At 64.1% G+C, this 18,123-nt stretch overlaps 2 protein-coding genes across 2 annotated transcripts in view; one reads left to right on the plus strand and one right to left on the minus strand.

Moving 5' to 3' along the window:
* The window catches only part of STX1A (syntaxin 1A), a 101,038-nt gene extending 92,838 nt beyond the window's left edge, over positions 1–8,200 (minus strand). The window contains exon 1 of the mRNA XM_075440048.1: positions 8,133–8,200. Coding sequence (XP_075296163.1) covers positions 8,133–8,162 — 30 coding nt within the window. The 5' untranslated portion in view covers positions 8,163–8,200. The remainder of the gene's footprint in view (positions 1–8,132) is intronic.
* A 3,414-nt stretch (positions 8,201–11,614) lies between these two features.
* Positions 11,615–16,740, plus strand: LOC142363768 (kelch-like protein 10). Its single transcript, XM_075440435.1, has 5 exons — positions 11,615–11,810; positions 12,316–12,805; positions 13,431–14,048; positions 15,049–15,198; positions 15,744–16,740. Exons 1-5 carry the CDS (start codon positions 11,635–11,637, stop codon positions 16,044–16,046), a joined length of 1,737 nt encoding a protein of 578 aa, XP_075296550.1. The 5' UTR covers positions 11,615–11,634; the 3' UTR covers positions 16,047–16,740.
* Positions 16,741–18,123: the final 1,383 nt, after the last annotated feature.

An 18,123-nucleotide genomic window follows, 5' to 3' on the forward strand; every position in this document is an offset into this window, starting at 1 on the left:
TGCCCTGGGTGCCAAGAAGGCCAATGGGATCCTGGGGTGCATCAAGAGGAGTGTGGGCAGCAGGGCGAGGGAGGTTCTCCTCCCCCTCTGCTCTGCCCTGGGGAGGCCCCATCTGCAGTGCTGGGTCCAGTGCTGGGCTCCCCAGTTCAAGAAAGATGAGGAGCTACTGGAGAGAGTCCAGTGGAGGGCTATGAGGATGAGGAGGGGACTGGAGCATCTCTCCTGCGAGGAGAGGCTGAGGGAGCTGGGCTTGTTCAGCCTGGAGAAGAGAAGGCTGAGAGGGGACCTTAGAAATGCCTCTAAATATCTGCAGGGTGGGGGTCAGGAGGACGGGGCCAGACTCTTTCCAGTGGTGCCCAGCGACAGGACAAGGGGCAACGGGCACAAAATGAAGCAGAGGAAGCTCCAGCTGAACCCGAGGAAGAACTTCTTCCCTCTGAGGGTGACGGAGCCCTGGCCCAGGCTGCCCAGGGAGGCTGTGGAGTCTCCTTCTCTGGAGATATTCCAGCCCCGCCTGGACGCGGTGCTGTGCAGCCTGCTCTGGGTGACCCTGCTTGGGCAGGGGTTGGGCTGGGTGACCCACAGAGGGCCCTGCCAACCCCGACCACTCTGTGACTCTGTGATTCCCAAGCCATCCTTCTCCGCTCGCTTTCCCCTCCCTGCACCTCTCCAGACAACCCCGCTAACGCCGCGGTCCAAGGACACTCGGCCGTGCCCCGCTGCGGGATTGCTCCCGTCACCCTCCAGCTCCCACCGCCGGGACCCCGCTGCTCGCTCTGCCTTCCCGGGTCTTCCACGTGGGCTCCCTCTCCTCCCTGCCGCCAACACACGTAATTTTCTGGAAGCAGCAATTCATCACAGCCCTTAGCTGAATGAGCCTCACTGTACGTGTTCTGCCTGTAGTGATATTTTGCGTATTTTCTCAGAAATCTGGCTGGCGGGGAGACACGCAGCAAAACAAACCTTTGCATCCATCGTCCACCTCCCGAGCAGCTCGCACCGAGACGCCTGCAATTAACCCAACGGGGACTGCTCTCAGCCCCTTCGGCTCGGCCGCTCTCAGACGCCCAGCGCGCAGCCGACGTCCGCGCCTCGCGAACGCAGCGTCTCACTACCCGGCGGCGTTCGCCACGCGGCGCCGGGGCTGGGAGGCACTGAGTGTTTCTGCGCTCAGTCGACGGCAGCAGGAGCACCGAGCCCCACCGCAGCGGACCCCGAGCTCCCCGGCAGGCACCAAGGGACCCTCCATCAGCATCCATCCTCCAACCCCCATCCTTCACCCCGCTCCCCGCGGGGTTTGGACCCCACCGCCGACCTCAGCCTTCTCCTGGGCTGGGGACGTCAAACTCCAGCCAGAGCCAACCCAGACCGGAGGACACCAAGGGGTCTTCCTGCTTCGAAGTCTCCTGTGGCTCGCCCTGCCCGCGCGCGTCCCTGCCGCCGCTGACGGCGTCCCCACGGCACGGGGCCACCCGGCACCCGCAGCTGCTGGGCAGCAGCAGGACATCGCGTGCCAGGGCTCAGCGTCACCCCCGCCACCTCCCGCCATGCCCGGCAGACCCCGGGAGGAAGCCCCCCGCCGTGCTTCCCCCCCAGCTCCCGCAGACCACGGGGAGCCGGCGAAGCAGCCCCCCGCCCCGGGACGACGTCGGGCCAGGCGCGCTCCGAGGGCAGCCGTGGGGCGAAGCCGTCCCCGGCCGCTCTGCTCCTTCCAGCCTCCGGAAAACCAGCTTCGCGCCATCGCTTCCCACCGCGCCGAGCGCGGTCGGCGCGCGCGGCTCTGCGGGCGGCCGCCATGGAGCCGCTGCCACGTGGCAGCCCCCGCGCCCCGACGCGGGAGGGAGGACGTGGAGCTGAATTAATTCCGTGGCCCTTTTGGGGGTCATGTGAAACAGAAGAGCTCGAAAGCATGCCGGGCACCCGAGAGGGGCAGCGAAAGGAAAGGCCGGCAGCGCTTGGACCACAAACAGCTCTGCCTCCAGGTGAGGGGGGTCTCCCGCGTCCGGGCGGGGGGCTCCGGCGAAGCCCCGCTGCCCAGGCGGGGACCGGCAAACGCGAGCCCCCCTCGGTGCCTGCGAGAGGGACCCCTCAGCGGGAGCAGCGCGGGACCGCGGAGGAGAGGCACGGAGCCAGGCCCGGCTGCCAGTCCGGGGGGTCACGCTGCAGCCGGGAGGGAGCAGGGAGCATCCACGGAGCCGGCCCTGCAGCCGACAGCGCTTTCTCCTGACTTTTATTTTTAACGCGCACCTCCCCGCAACTCCCACGGGCAGGAGGCAGCGCCTGGAAGAGGGACGTGGCAGGCGGGCAGCGGGCGGGCAGCGGGCAGGCAGCGGGCAGGCAGTGGGCAGGCAGTGGGCAGCGGGCAGGCAGCGGGCAGGCAGCGGGCAGGCAGTGGGCAGGCAGTGGGCAGCGGGCAGGCAGTGGGCAGGCAGCGGGCAGGCAGTGGGCAGCGGGCAGGCAGCGGGCAGGCAGCGGGCAGGCAGTGGGCAGGCAGTGGGCAGTGAGCAGGCAGCGGGCAGGCAGCGGGCAGGCAGTGGGCAGTGAGCAGGCAGTGGGCAGGCAGCGGGCAGGCAGTGGGCAGTGAGCAGGCAGCGGACAGGCAGTGGGCAGGCAGCGGGCAGGCAGCGGGCAGGCAGCGGGCAGCGGGCAGGCAGCGGGCAGGCAGCGGGCAGGCGGTGGGCAGGCAGCGGGCAGTGAGCAGGCAGCGGACAGGCAGTGGGCAGGCAGTGGGCAGGCAGCGGGCAGGCGGTGGGCAGGCAGCAGGCAGGCAGTGGGCAGGCAGCGGGCAGTGGGCAGGCAGCGGGCAGGCAGCGGGCAGTGGGCAGGCAGTGGGCAGGCAGCGGGCAGGCAGTGGGCAGGCAGCAGGCAGCGGGCAGGCAGTGGGCAGGCAGTGGGCAGTGGGCAGGCAGCGGGCAGGCAGTGGGCAGGCAGTGGGCAGTGGGCAGGCAGCGGGCAGGCAGTGAGCAGGCAGTGGGCAGGCAGTGGGCAGGCAGCGGGCAGTGGGCAGGCAGCGGGCAGGCAGTGAGCAGGCAGTGGGCAGGCAGTGGGCAGGCAGCGGGCAGTGGGCAGGCAGCGGGCAGGCAGTGGGCAGGCAGTGGGCAGGCAGTGGGTGGCAGTGGGCAGGCAGCGGGCAGTGGGCAGTGGGCAGGCAGCGGGCAGGCAGCGGGCAGGCAGTGGGCAGGCAGTGGGTGGCAGTGGGCAGGCAGCAGGCAGGCAGCGGGCAGCGGGCAGGCAGTGAGCAGGCAGGCAGTGGGTAGGCAGTGAGCAGGCAGTGGGCAGCAGGCAGCGGGCAGCAGGCAGTGGGCAGGCAGCGGGCAGGCAGTGAGCAGGCAGTGAGCAGGCAGCGGGCAGCAGGCAGTGGGCAGGCAGCGGGCAGGCAGTGGGCAGCAGGCAGTGGGCAGGCAGTGGGCAGGCAGCGGGCAGGCAGTGAGCAGGCAGCGGGCAGCAGGCAGTGGGCAGGCAGCGGGCAGGCAGTGGGCAGCAGGCAGTGAGCAGGCAGCGGGCAGGCAGCGGGCAGGCAGCGGGCAGGAGCAGGGGGCTCAGCCGGCTGCGGGGACGCCAGCATGGCACAAACGCACGGACGTCGCCGGGAACAGCAACGGGCGCGGGAGGAAAGGGCCCGGCCCAACCTTTCCGACCGTGTCCGCGGGCTGGAGACGCGCAGAAGCAGGTCGTGGGCTGGCAAACGGCTCCTCACCCAGAAACGGGGCCCGCCGAGAAACAACAGCGAGCCCCAAAACACCGAGCAACCCTCCAGACCCCGGCGGGATCGTTCCCCGCCACCGCCCCTCTGAGCGGGGCCGGCCTTCAGACCCCGCGGGAAGGCCACCAGAAACGCGACCGTCGCTCCGTGCGCTCGCTCCGCGGCGAGCGACCATCGAGGCTTCGGTCCTGCGAACACCTCCGCGCCCGGCCAGTCTTCGGCAGACAACCAGTGCCACCACGCGAGGTCTGCGCTGGGGCCAAGGGGACCTCCACGTCCCAGCCGTCCTCCTCCTCCTGCCAGCACTCTGGAGAAGGTCCTCGCCGTGCTGGGGGAGCTGCTGCCGGCACTGAAACCCACCAGGCCTGGAGCCCACCGAGGCATGGTGGCCTTGGCAGCCCCCTCCCCACCCCGCCGTCCACCCGGCGCCGCAGGGAACACCTCCACCAGGCACCCGCACCGCAGAAGGTCGGGCGAGCACCGCCTGGCAGGGAACAGGAGAGGACCTGTCAACCCATACATGGTCCTTCCCAGCCCAGCCACCGCTCCAGCCCCCAGAGCCGGAACCTGCTGGAGATCCTCCCAACCGGCTGGAGGAAATGGCGACAGCACGGCCCCGTCCTCCCACAGTCACCCAGCCCCAGGGAGGCTGTGGAGTCTCCTTCTCTGGAGATGTTCCAGCCCCGCCTGGACGCGGTGCTGTGCCCCCTGCTCTGGGTGACCCTGCTTGGGCAGGGGGTTGGGCTGGGTGACCCCCAGAGGGCCCTGCCAGCCCCCGACCATGCTGGGGTTTGGTGATTCTGTGATTCTTAACACCCAGTAACGCCCAGTGCGTGGAGTTCCTCCACCAACCACAACCCTGCCCTGAAGCATCCAGGTCCACCCAGCCACGGACCCCCTGTGCCCCTCCAAAGCCCCTCTCCCAGCCCAGGCAGGCATCTCCCAGCAGCCTGCAGCTCCTGGCACCAGCGCACGGCTCCAGCAACGGGGAAACAGTGCGGGGAACGGAGCCTTGCTGGAAACTGGGGGACCAGGAACCACCAAATGCCACTTCCACGGCCTGCTCAGCATCTCCATCACCAACAGGCAGCGGGATCAAGCGCACCCTCGGCAAGCTGGCAGGTGACACCACGCTGGGTGGTGCGGGAGGGACGGGGTGGCATCCAGAGGGACCTGGACAGCCTGGAGGAGTGGGGCCATGTGAGCCTCATGAAGTTCAACCAGGGCAAGGTCCTGCACCTGGGTTGGGGCAACCTCCAGTGCCAGCACAGACTGGGGGATGGATGGATGGATGGATGGAGGGATGGATGGAGGGATGGAGGGATGGAGGGATTAAGGGAGGCATGGATGGATGGATGGATGGAGAGCACCCTGCAGAGAAGGACTGGGGGATGCTGGTGGGTGACAGATGGGACATCAGCCGGCCACGTGCGCTGGCAGCCCCGAAGGCCAAGCGTCTCCTGGGCTGCATCCCCAGCAGCGGGGCCAGCGGGGCGAGGAAGGGGATGCTCCCCCTCTGCCCCCCTCTCCTCAGCCCCCCTGCAGCCCTGCGCCCAGCTCGGGGGTCCCCACCACAAGACAGCGCTTGGAGACGGAGCGAGGGGGGGTGAGGCTGGACATCGGGGAGGAATGTTCTGCGCTGAGGGTGCTGAGGCCCTGGCACTGGGTGCCCGGAGAAGCTGTGGCTGCCCCATCCCTGGCCGGGTTCAAGGTCAGGCTGGACGGGGCTGGGAGCAGCCTGGGCTGGTGGAAGGGGTCCCTGCCATGGCAGGGGTTGGGTTGGATGAGCCTTGAAGGTCCCTGTCAACCCAAACCACTCCGTGACCCTGGGACACCTGCACCTCTCCCTCCTCCCCTCCCCCTCTCTCTCCAAACATCACTCATAATTATTTCACTCTTCGGACCCACCTCACCCGCTGGAAACCCTGATGTCTCACCGCAGCGTGGGACCCCGCAGCCCAGCACCCCTGCACCCAGCAGAGCCCCCGCACGCTGGGCAGAGCCCGGGGCTCGTCCCCCACCCGGCCGGCCCTCGGGAACAGCACCCTCAGCACCAGCTCCACGTGGAGGGAACAACGCAAGCGCAGCCTAAACAAGGACATTTTGGGTGCCCGGAGCGCAGGGAACAGCAGCTCAGAGACCGTCCTGAAAGCAAAATAAATTGGTTTTCAGATCATTTTTGTCCCGTCCCTGCTTTGTCACCGACACCGCCAAGGGACCACCGCAGCAGGAGGGGCTGCTGTGGGGGTGTCGGGGAAGGGTCCGGCCCCAGCCCCGCTGCGGGCGGGCGGGCGGCAGCACCCGTGGCACCCACCCAGGAGGAGCTGCGCCCACAGCCCCGCTGGCCTCGTCCCGGGCGTCTGCCACGGCCGGTCCTCGGCCGCTCGCCCTCCGCAGCCAGGGGACATTTTCCAGCCGTAAGCTGAATTTCCCACCCCTGGTTCAGAGCAGGCCTGGGGGCACCGGCCCCCCCCGGGGCACCCCATCAGCTCACACCGCCGGAGCGCCGGGGTTCGGCACAGACGCGGCGTTCGCACCTTGAATTTCAAGCCCCCGTTTTCAAAATCCCGTGAAGAGGCGAAGCTCCCGCTCTGCGCAGCGGCGAGAGCCCCGCAGCCCCTCCTCGGCTCCCGAAACGCCAGCTCTTTTTTATTTTTCCATCCCGCTTCCCATCCCTGGTGGAATTTCGGCGCCGCATCAAACCGGGAGGAAAGCGGCCACGACGCTGCCCACCGGCCCGCGGGCACCACGAGCCCCAGAGCCCCCCGCTCGCTGCCGCGCCGCTCCCCCGTGACCCCCGCCACCACGGCCGCAACTCCACGTCTCCCACTCCCCACCAGGCTCTGTCCCGGCATGGGGCATCCCAGCCCGCTGCCCCACAGCCCCCCACAGCCCCCTCCATTGCCAGGACCCCCGGCCGCAGCGAGGGGGGTCCCATCCCGCTACCCCACAGCCCACCCCGTCGCCCCACAGCCCACCCCCATTGCCAGGACCCCCGGCCGCAGCGAGGGGGGTCCCACCCCGCTACCCCACAGCCCACCCCCATTGCCAAGACCCCCAGCCACAGTGGGGGGGGTCCCTAGCCACAGTGGGGGGGTCCCACCCCGCCGCCCCACAGCCCACCCCCATTGCCAGGACCCCCAGCCACAGTGGGGGGGGTCCCACCCCGCTACCCCACAGCCCACCCCGCTACCCCACAGCCCACCCCCATTGCCAAGAACCCCAGCCACAGTGGGGGGGGTCCCTAGCCACAGTGGGGGGGTCCCACCCCGCCGCCCCACAGCCCACCCCCATTGCCAGGACCCCCAGCCACAGTGGGGGGGGTCCCACCCCGCTACCCCACAGCCCACCCCCATTGCCAAGAACCCCAGCCACAGTGGGGGGGGTCCCTAGCCACAGTGGGGGGGTCCCACCCTGCCGCCCCACAGCCCACCCCCACTGCCGGGACCCCCAGCCACAGTGGGGGGGGTCCCACCCTGCTACCCCACAGCCCACCCCCACTGCCAGGACCCCCAGCCGCAGCGGGGAGCGGCGAGGGGGCTGCGCCCCCCAGCACCAGGCCCCCCAGCAAGGACCGGCCGCTTTATTTTTCTTTTTCTTTTTCCTCAGACCGATTCGGGGAGCGGAGAGGTTTAACAACGCCCCGGCGCATCGCTCCTCGGCCAGCGCCGGCTGCCAAGAGGCCGTTCGCGGGGCTGGCGTGCACTATTATTATTATTATTATTATTATGATTATGATTATTATTACTATTATTATTACACAGCCTGTTTCCCAGCCCCGTTCCGCAGCCTGCGCTGCTGCTGGAGCAAGGCCCCCCTGCGTGGGTGCCCTCCGGGCTCAGCCCCCCCGCGCTGCGGGGCTTTGCACGGCCCCTTCCCCCCCGGCCCCCCCCGGCCCCCCCCGGCCGCAGCGATCGCGGGGGGGCTGCGCGGTGACCACCGGCCGGGTCTCACCCCCCACCCCCCGCAGAGCTGCGGAGCGGCCCCCCCGCGCCCCCCCCCGCTGCGGAGCCGGGCCCGGGGGGGGGGCGGCGGGGGGGGGCAGCGGGTCCCCCCCCCCCCCGGGCCGCGCGGCCCCGGACCCTCCCCAGGCGGGATGACATCAGCAGGGCCGGGAGGATGAAGAAGCAGAACGGGCGGGCGCCGGCCCGGCCCCCCCGCCCCGGGTACAAATACACGGGGTTTTTTAATTACTGTTATCATCATCATTAATTTTTTTCCCGGCCGGGATGGCGTGCAGCCGCCCCGGCCCCCCCGCGCAGCCGCTCCCCGGTCCCGGAGGAGGTGGGGTCGTCCCCCCCCCGCGGGCAGCCCCCGTGGTTCGACCGCCCGCCCGGCGCCGCGGGGAGCGGAGCAGCCCACGGCTCGGGGGGGGGGAAGCCCCGGGGACCCCGCTGCCGCCCCCCCGCGCCCGGCGCCCCCCACTCACGGCGCGCAGCTCCCCGGTCCGGTCCTTCATCGCGCCCGGCCAGCGCCGCTGGGTCCGGGGGGGCGGGGGGGCGGGGCGGGAGCGGCACATGCGCGCGGCCGGGCGCGGCGGGGGGGGGGGGCAGCGGAAAGGGGGGCACAGCCGGGGAGATCGCACCGGAGGGGAGGGCATAGCGGGGGGGATCATCGGCGGGGGGAGTCAGCGGGGGGGGTCACAGCGGGGGGGGGGGGGGCACGGGGGAGGGGGGCACACCCGGGTGAGATCAACGCTGGGGGACTCACTAGGGGGGGGTCACACCTGGGGGGGGGCACGTGGGGTCTCACCCCAGGGGGGATCATCGGCGGGGGGAGTCATTGGGGGGGGGGTCACATCTGGGGGGGGAGTCACACCCGGGAGGAGATCAACGCTGGGAGACTCACTGGGAGGGGCACACCTGGGGGGCACACCTGGGGGGGGCACGTGGGGTCTCGCCCCGGGAGGGACCAACCCCGGGGGGAGTCACCGGGGGGTCACCCCTGGGGGGGGGGGGGGGGTCACACCCGAGGGGAGATCAACGCTGGGGGACTCACTGAGGGGGGGCACACCTGGGGGGGGCACACCTGGGGGGGGCACGTGGGGTCTCACCCCGGGGGGGGACACAACGCAGAGGGAGTCACCGGGGGGTCACACCTGGGGGGGGGGGTGTCTCATCCGGGGGAGGATAAACGCTGGAAGGAGTCACGGGGCGGGGGGGGAGTCACTTGGGGGGGGCAAACGGGGGGGCACACGGGGTCTTACACCACAAGGGGGACGCCCTGGGGGGGGGGTCACACGCTGGGCTCGCATCCAGGGCTCAGCGAGGGTCTCTCCCCTGGGGGGGGCACACGGAGGGGGGCACACAGCAGGGCAGCCCCGCACCCTCCGGAGTCCCGGCCTCCCGTGCGCTCGGTGCGTGGCCGAGGGGGGGGGGGGGGGGGGCCTCCCCGTGCCCCGGAGCGGCGGCGGGAAGGCGCGCGGGCCGCGCTCGAGCTGCCGCTGCCGGCCCCGCCTCCCTCAGCGCCGCGTGGGCGGGTCCCGCCAGGCAGCCCCGCCCCCGCCCCGCCCCGTGACCGCCCCGCCCCGCACGCGGGGGCCTGGAGCAGCGCCGCCTGGCGGCCGCGGCGAGCACTGCAGGGCCGGACCCACCCCTCCATCCCCGACACCCCCCACCCCCCCGCGGGGGGACACCCCGCGCCCCCCGGCCCCCCTCACCCCCCCCCTTGGGGAAACCCCCCGGCTCCCGGGGCCGCGCGTATCCCCGGGTTTCCTCTTTCTCCGCCTTCGCTCCCTCCCCGGAACATCCCATAATAAGCTCTGTGCAATCCCACGCGTCCCACGCCCCCAGGCAGAAATAGACACCCCCCCCCCCCCCCCCCCAGCAGGTGCCTGCCCGCCGCGACTCCGGGGCTGAGGCGCTGCCGGGGGTCCCGGGCAGGGTGTCCCCCCCCGCCCCTAGTCCCTGGGCCGGGTCCCACCCGCCCCGCGGGGACCGGACTGGTGCGGGCTGGCGGCTGCTGGGAGCAGAGCCCCGGCGAGCAGGGGGCACGGGGACCCCCGGGCGGAGCGGGACCCCCCGGCAGCCGGCGGGAACGGGGACACCGCGGGCACAGGAGGGGGGCTGCAAGCCCCCAGCCCCAGCTGCGGTGTCAGGAACCGCTCTGGGCCCAGCAGCTGGTGCAGGCTGAACCCAGCGGCCCCAGTCTGACCAGCGGCGAGGCCCAGTGTCCATTCCCGCCGGCACACACACGCGTGTGCAACACACGCACGGCGGCCGCACAGACGGCACCGACAGCCTCATCCAGACACCAGGGAACACACACACACGTCTGTAGGGGCGCGGCGAGGGTCCTGCGCCTGGGGAGGAACAACCCCAGGCACCAGTACAGGCTGGGGTGACCCACTGGAGAGCAGCTCTGCGGAGAGGGACTGGGAGTGCTGGGGGACGACAGGGTGGCCTGTTGCCTTCGTTGGCGTGGCGACCTGGTTCAGGGACGGCTCGGCGACCCACCCCTCGGCCGCTCGGGTCATCAGCACGCAGACACCAATGTGGTGGACGGCAAATGGCGTTTATTGATAAATAACACAGCGTTATATAGCCTAGGTTTACAGCATCACTTCCGTCTGCTTACTTCACGGGTTAAACGCTATTGGCTATCAGGAGGGGGGGGGGACACTACCTTTCCGTACAGTGCGACATCTTCAGACCGCCAAGCCTTAACTACCCACAGTGGCCATGAGCCAGCAGCGTGCCCTGGCTGCCAAGAAGGCCAATGGGATCCTGGGGTGCATCACGAGGAGCGTGGGCAGCAGGGTGATGGAGGTTCTCCTCCCCCTCTGCTCTGTCCTGGGGAGGCCCCATCTGCAGTGCTGTGTCTAGTGCTGGGCTCCCCAGTTCAAGAAAGATGAGGAGCTACTTGAGAGAGTCCAGTAGAGGGCTGCAAGGATGAGGAGGGGACTGGAGCATCTCCCCTACGAGGAGAGGCTGAGGGAGCTGGGCTTGTTCAGCCTGGAGAAGAGAAGGCTGAGAGGGGACCTTAGAAATGCCCATAAATATCTGCAGGGTGGGGGTCAGGAGGACGGGGCCAGACTCTTTCCAGTGGTGCCCAGCGACAGGACAAGGGGCAATGGGCACAAACTGAAGCAGAGGAAGTTCCAGCTGAAGATGAGGAAGAACTTCTTCCCTCTGAGGGTGACGGGAGCCCTGGCTCAGGCTGCCCAGGGAGGCTGTGGAGTCTCCTTCTCTGGAGATATTCCAGCCCCGCCTGGCCGCGGTGCTGTGCAGCCTGCTGTGGGTGACCCTGCTTGGGCAGGGGTTGGGCTGGGTGACCCACAGAGGGCCCTGCCAGCCCTGACCACTCTGTAATTCTGTGACTCTGGGATTCTGTGAAAAGCAGCTGGCCACGAGCGAAGGCCGTGAGGAGTCAGGACGGGGCTCCCTGTGCCCCCCTGCTCTCCTCACCTTGGCCCAGGCAGCACCTTCCACTGCTCCAAACCAGCAGCAGCCACGGCAGTGACAGGAGCTGTGGCTTGCTCACCAACGTTAGCTAGCCTGTGTCTCCGGTTCCTCCCGCGGGAGCTGGTACAAGGGCACTGCAGAAGCGATCGGTGCCTACATTCGGGGAGCTTTATATCCAGGCTAAATAATATTTTAAAGTTGCAGGGGAGTCACATGGCTGGTTTAGCTCGGAGCAACCAACAACGGGGTGTAGGCACAGGGTCCAGCGTCATCTGGGCTTTGGCTGAGCGAAGGCTGGGGGCAGCCATGGAGCCAAGGGGCCGGGAGGACCACGGCCCCGAGGCCTGCGGAGGGGCTCGCAGCTGGTCCCGGGTTCTGCCTGCACCTGTGATCTCATTATGGGCCACATTCCGGAACCGCCAACCAGCCAGGGCTTTAGTGACCATGCTGGAGGGCGAGGACAGAGCCCCGTGAGCGCCCCAAAGAGAAGCACCCTCCACTGCCTCGGGCTTCGACACGGGCGATAGCATGGTGCCCGCTGGACATTCATCCTCCCAAATGGATTGGAACATGAGTCCAATGGCTTGTGCCACCTTCAACGACCTTCGCCTGGAAGGAAAACTCTGCGATGCCATCATCAGTGTGGATGGCACTGAATTCAAGGCTCACAAGAACATCCTCTGCAGCTGCAGCCGCTATTTCAGGTCAGTGCTTGGGACAGGAGGGGATGGGGACAAACAGTACTTCCAAGCCTGTCTCATGCTGCCTTCGTGTATCTTCAGCACTTACACCAGCACTAAAACTCTCGTCCAGCGGTTCCCCGTAGTTCCGGTACCTCCCTGTTCACCAGAACTCATCCCCGACCTGGTACCCAGCAGCAGCTCTGGAAGCGGTGTCTGACGAACCCCCGGACGCGGTGCAGGGCTGCAGCGTGGCCAGCCTGGCTCACCTGCCATCGGGCGGGAGGTTTTCCTTCCCCACACACCGCTATGCCCTGGTGTTCTTGCTGAAGCAAGGTGGCCACTTGCCCGCTTGCGCTCTGTCCACAGCCAGAGGCTGTAAAACCTCAACTAGTAAACCACGTGGCCTCCCAGCACGGCCACTGCCAGGGCCAAACTGGTGCCGGGGGAAGGAGGCACAGGGGTAACAGGGTCAGGGATCAAGGCAGCAAAGCTGTTTTTTCCCCCAGCACTGCTTTGTGTTTTTCAGGGCTTTGTTTACCAGCGGCTGGGACAACGCAGAGAAGACAGTCTATAAAATCCCCGGCACGTCACCAGAAATGATGAAGATCATTATCGAGTATGCCTACACCAGGACAGTACCCATCACGGCTGACAACGCTGAAGCTTTGCTAATGGCGGCACACCAGTTCAACGTCATGGGCATGGTCCGGCTCTGCTGCGAGTTCTTAAAATCCCAGCTGTGCTCAGAAAACTGCATCAGCATCTGGAGACTTACAGATCATTACTACTGCCCCAACCTGCGGGAAGCAGCCTCGATTTTCATCCTCCATCACTTCCAGGAGATGACCACGGTGTCCACAGAGTTCCTCGACCTCTCTGTCAACGAGCTGAAGAACATCATTGAGAAAGACGAGCTCAATGTGAAAGAAGAAGCTGCCGTCTTCGAGGCTCTTGTGAAATGGATTGCTCACGACCCGCAGAACAGGAGGCAGCACACTGCGGTCTTGCTGAGCAAGGTCGGTGCTGTCACGGCGTAGGGGGCCTGGGTGGGCCTGCGGAGCTGGCACGGGGCTGCTCAGCCAGAGCCGCTCGGCTTTTCCCGTAAGAGCAGAGGGAACGGCAGCCCCACCACGCTGCTCACGAAGACGTGAGCTTGCAGAGCGCTGGGCCATTGCTACGCTGGGGCGCGGGCCGAAGATCCTGCGCTGGGGCTGGGGCAGACCTTTGAAGTGCGCATTTCCTCATGTCTAGAGCTGAAGTTGAACTGTTCCTCACACCCAGGAAGGGCCAAAGTTCACATGGGACGACATTCTCTCCACGTACACAAAGCTGATGAGCGTTGGCCCAGACCAGCTGCACACGCAAGCAGCAGCAGGCGGTAGGGCAGTCTCAGTCTGCGCACGGGAACGCACCGTGCCAGAGAGCGGCAGACTCCCTGCCACGACACTGAAATATTTACCCTCGCGCACCCCTTTCCAGACTAGCTAAAAATGACACATTTCATTCTCCAGTTCTCTAAGGAGCTTTAGACAACACCGTGGCCCGAAAGCAAAGCCATCCAGCACTGGAGCTATCCAGGAAGGACACCAAGACGTAAACCTTCTGTGTTCATTTTCTAACCTCCTTTTCTGCTCTTTTCAGGTTCGACTGGCCCTGATGCAAGTGGACTACTTCTTCAACAACGTCAAAAGACACCAGTTTGTGAAGGACAACAAGGAGTGCAGAGGTCTTCTCTTAAAGACACTGACAACAATGTACAACCTGAACATGCACGGCCCGTCTTGCTCCGATTACACCAACCCGCTCAGTCGGCCTCGCCTGCCGTACGCCATCTTGTTTGCTACCGGAGGCTGGAGCAGGGGGAGCCCAACCAACGCCATCGAGACATACGACGGCCGTGCCAACAAATGGGTGAACGTCACATGTGAGCAAGCAAGCCCCGTCGCCTATCACGGCACTGCTTATTTGAAAGGCTTCATCTACATCATTGGAGGGTTTGACAGCATGGATTACTTCAGCAGCGTCAAGCGGTTTGACCTGCTGAGTAAAACCTGGCAGCAGGTGGGCCCCATGCACTCGCGGCGCTGCTACATCAGCGTCACCGTTCTCAACGACACCATCTACGCCATGGGAGGGTTCAATGGACGCATGCGCCTCAACACAGCAGAGCGGTACGAGCCGGAGACAAACCAGTGGACGCTGATCGCCACCATGCACGAGCAGAGGAGTGATGCTAGCGCGACCACGCTGCATGAAAAGGTAAACGGACCGTGAGATTACGGAAAGCAGTGAAGGCTGAAGAATGGTGAGCAGGACAGCTCCCTGACAGGAGGGTGTAGTGAGGCGGGGGTTGGTCTCCTCTCCCAAGTAACCAGCGATAGGACGAGAGGGAACGGCCTCAAGTTGCGTCAGGGCAGGTTTAGATTGGGTATTAGGAAAAATTTCTTTAGTGAAAGAGTGGTCAGGCCTTGGACCAGGCTGCCCAGGGAGGTGGTGGAGTCCCCATCCCTGGAGGGGTTCAAAAACTGTGTAGATGTGCCACTTCGGGACATGGTTTAGCAGGTGTGGTGGTGATGGGGTGACGGTTGGAAATCATGATCTTAGAGGTCTTTTCCAACCTGAATGGTTCCATGACAAGGAACCAAACAGGCATCACCGTGCAGCATTACACAGCGAGTAAATTCCTTGTCCTTCGTAAGGCGTGCATCCAGGCAGGGACTTTCATGGAGCTCAGCCTCTCGCTGGGCTATGGACCTGAGAAACACAGCTACCACCCCGAGCTTGTCATCTAGATAGAGAGAAGGAGCTCTGGGAGCAGGGAAGGAAACAAATGCTCCCTTTAACATGCTGCATCATTTCAAATAAGGAGGAAGAAAGTTCACATCAACCTTATTCGTTAAATCCTGGAGCTACGGAAACAGAGCTCTCTCAGAGGCAGCAGCTGACTGGCGCGGTGGCGACGCAGACCGCAGCGGTCAAACCCTCCCAGAGCTGGCACCACCAGCAGCCACTCGCTGCCGGGCAGAGCTTCTCCTGGCCCCAGTCAAACACCACACCTGGCTGCTCCGTGCAGCTCGCGAAACACAGGGTCTAAATCCTGCTGGCCTCAGTAACTCGCTGCACTTTTATTACTCCTGACCCACCAAAACCAAACCAAACCTCCCAAAAATCCCGCCACACCATGCATTTTCTCTGCAGTGTGTTCTCCCACTGAGCGGGTAACTGCTCCGCTCACGCTTGGCTTTCCTCCGGTGAGCAGGTGTACATCTGTGGTGGGTTCAACGGGAACGAGTGCTCGATGACAGCTGAAGTGTACGACACCACCACAAACCAATGGACCTTGATAGCACCGATGACGAGCAGAAGAAGCGGAGTCGGCGTGATTGCCTACGGAAACAAAGTCTATGCGGTAAGGGAGACGTGGTACCTCTGCCAGCACACCACCCTGCGCTTGTAGGACTTCCTCTTGCTAATCTGCACTTCCTAGATGGGCAGGCTGGCCACTGCTGGTGAGGGCAGTCTAGGGCAGAGACTCGGAGCCGGGATGGTTGATACGCCTCCTGGAATATTACCACCCGCACACGTTTTGTTAGGAGAAAAGCGTGGACAATTTTTAAGCAGCTGCAGCAAAGAAATTCTTTTCTGCTGTGGCTAACAGCATTAGCAGCACAGAACATCTGCTTGGTCCTGTTCTCCTATCCAGGTACTGCATTTAAACTCTGTAGAGGTATAAAATCTGACAGTTGCACAAAATAACTTTTGCAGGCTCCAGAAAGAGCAAGGCAGCAGCCTGCAATAAGCACGCGGTGTGTTTCGAGCCCACACGCTCCCAGCAGGGCTCAGCCTGGTCAGCGAGGCAGGACCAGTCCCCATCTCACCTGTGCGCGGAGCTGCTAGGCGGCCTTGGCGGGTGAGGAAGGGCCTGTTTCAACCCCGCATCTTTGGCATTCGCAGGTAGGAGGGTTCAACGGAGTCAACTGGCTTCAGACCGTGGAAGCTTACAGCCCCGTGGCCAACGAGTGGCACGCGGTCCCCAGCATGCTCAGTCCTCGCAGTAACTTTGGCGTCGAAGTGGTGGATGATCGGTTGTTTGCAGTCGGTGGCTTTAACGGTTTTACGACAACGTTCAAAGCCGAGTATTACGACGAAAAAGATAACGCGTGGCACGACGTTCAAAACATGGGCATCAACCGTAGCGCTCTGAGCTGCTGCGTGGTGCCAGGCCTACCCAACATCAGGGAGTACGTCGCCAGATGAGACCGCTACGAGCACAACTCTCCAGCAGAAGCCAGCTTCACTTCTTCAGCAAGGAGCTTGTCTGGATAAACATCTACACTTTGCTAATGAAGTCCTCCCAACATCAAGTGAATGTATACACTTATTCTAAAGTCAAAACAACTGATACAGGCCAAAAGAATAATTAGTATTTACAGCTTTCATTCAATGGCACCACAAAACACCTGTATCGGCCACCGCCTACACAGCAACTTCAAAAATACAACAGAATGCTAGAGAAATAAAAGGTTTCTTCTCATTGATTCACTTCTCACAATAAACTTTAGCACAGTGTATTTAAGGTGAAGAACACGACGGTAGGACTTGTATCGAACAGCCGATACACGCATACTACTTTACCTTGCTGGAAGTAAGTCCGGGAGTGCTGCCTCTCCACGCAGTCTGCTGAGGTCTACGTTAAAATAACCTCAAAAGCTGCAACTCTCTGTGACCCGGTTTGCCGGCAGCGATCAGTCTATTCCGCGACACACGGGCTGAGCCAGCAGTTCTGATTTTAACATTGACTGTCATGGAGATAAATGAAGGGGAAATAGTGTTGAAAATTTTATCCTCACACGAGTGGGTTATTCACAACTCCGAGTTGGGCCATCACCTCAGTGAGTGGCCAAGCTGAACTCGCTAGACCAGTTTATAGACATTTATTAAACCGATGACATCAAGGCTAGAATCTTCATAAGTTTCTAAGCAACCCTTCCGTTCCTTTGAGTACACCATTGATGAAGTTCTTTCTATTCTTCTGTCTTCGTAGAATTCTCCCTGGCTGGCTGCAGGCCTTGCTTGGTTTCAGGGCCGTCTCGGCTTCTTTCGTGAATTCTGTTTGATACAATCCGTACAACTGATTTCTATCCCAATTGCACACATCCACATTGTATGGTTTCTCACACAGCTGTGTTCACACAGCTGAATCTACGTTCTAGTCTTATGATTTTATTCTATTCTACAATCACTCTTTATAATCAATCTCTAACAGTAGTACAGTAGAACGCTATACTAGTTATAGTATAGTATACTAGTTCCAGTATGGGCGGAGTTAGCCATCATGCACGCTAAGAAGCTGGCGTGCTTTCCTCACTTCTGGAGCGGCACCCACGGTGTGCGAGAGAAAGCCTCACGGTTAAAAACCCCCACGGACCCCGCACACCCAGCGAGCACTCAGGTACTTATGCGATGTACATGGCTGGCACCCAGAAATGACTGCAGCGACAGCCGAGCGCTAGGCAGGACGCATCCGACTCCACGTACGGGACCCCCGCTGCCCCCAGCCCCCGCTCAGGAAGTCTGGGCTGGATGAGTGGTCGGTGAGGTGGATTGAGAACTGGCTGAATGGCAGAGCTCAGAGGGTTGTCGTCAGCGGTGCCGAGTCTAGTTGGAGGCCGGTAACTAGAGGTGTCCCTCAGGGGTCAGTACTGGGCCCAGTCTTGTTTAACTTCTTCATCAATGACCTGGATGAAAAGTTAGAGTGCACCCTCAGCAAGTTTGCTGATGACACCAAACTGGGAGGAGTGGTGGATGCACCGGCAGGCTGTGCTGCCATCCAGGTGACCTGGACAGGCTGGAGAGTTGGGCAGAGAGGAACCTGATGAGGTTCAGCAAGCGCAAGGGCAGGGTCCTGCACCTGGGGAGGAACAACCCCAGGCACCAGGACAGGCTGGGGCGGACCTGCTGGAGAGCAGCTCTGCGGAGAGGGACTGGGAGTGCTGGTGAATAACAAGTTGACCATGAGCCAGCAGCGTGCCCTGGGTGCCAAGAAGGCCAATGGGATCCTGGGGTGCATCATGAGGAGTGTGGGCAGCAGGGCGAGGGAGGTTCTCCTTCCCCTCTGCTCTGCCCTGGTGAGGCCCTATCTGGAGTACTCTGTCCACTTCTGGGCTCCCCAGTTCAAGAAAGATGAGGAGCTACTGGAGAGAGTCCAGCAGAGGGCTACGAGGATGAGGAGGGGACTGGAGCATCTCTCCTACGAGGAGAGGCTGAGGGAGCTGGGCTTGTTCAGCCTGGAGAAGAGAAGGCTGAGAGGGGACCTTAGAAATGCCCATAAATA

The sequence above is a fragment of the Opisthocomus hoazin genome, chromosome 20 (assembly GCF_030867145.1).
Source record: "Opisthocomus hoazin isolate bOpiHoa1 chromosome 20, bOpiHoa1.hap1, whole genome shotgun sequence".
Taxonomy (NCBI): Eukaryota; Metazoa; Chordata; class Aves; order Opisthocomiformes; family Opisthocomidae; genus Opisthocomus; species Opisthocomus hoazin.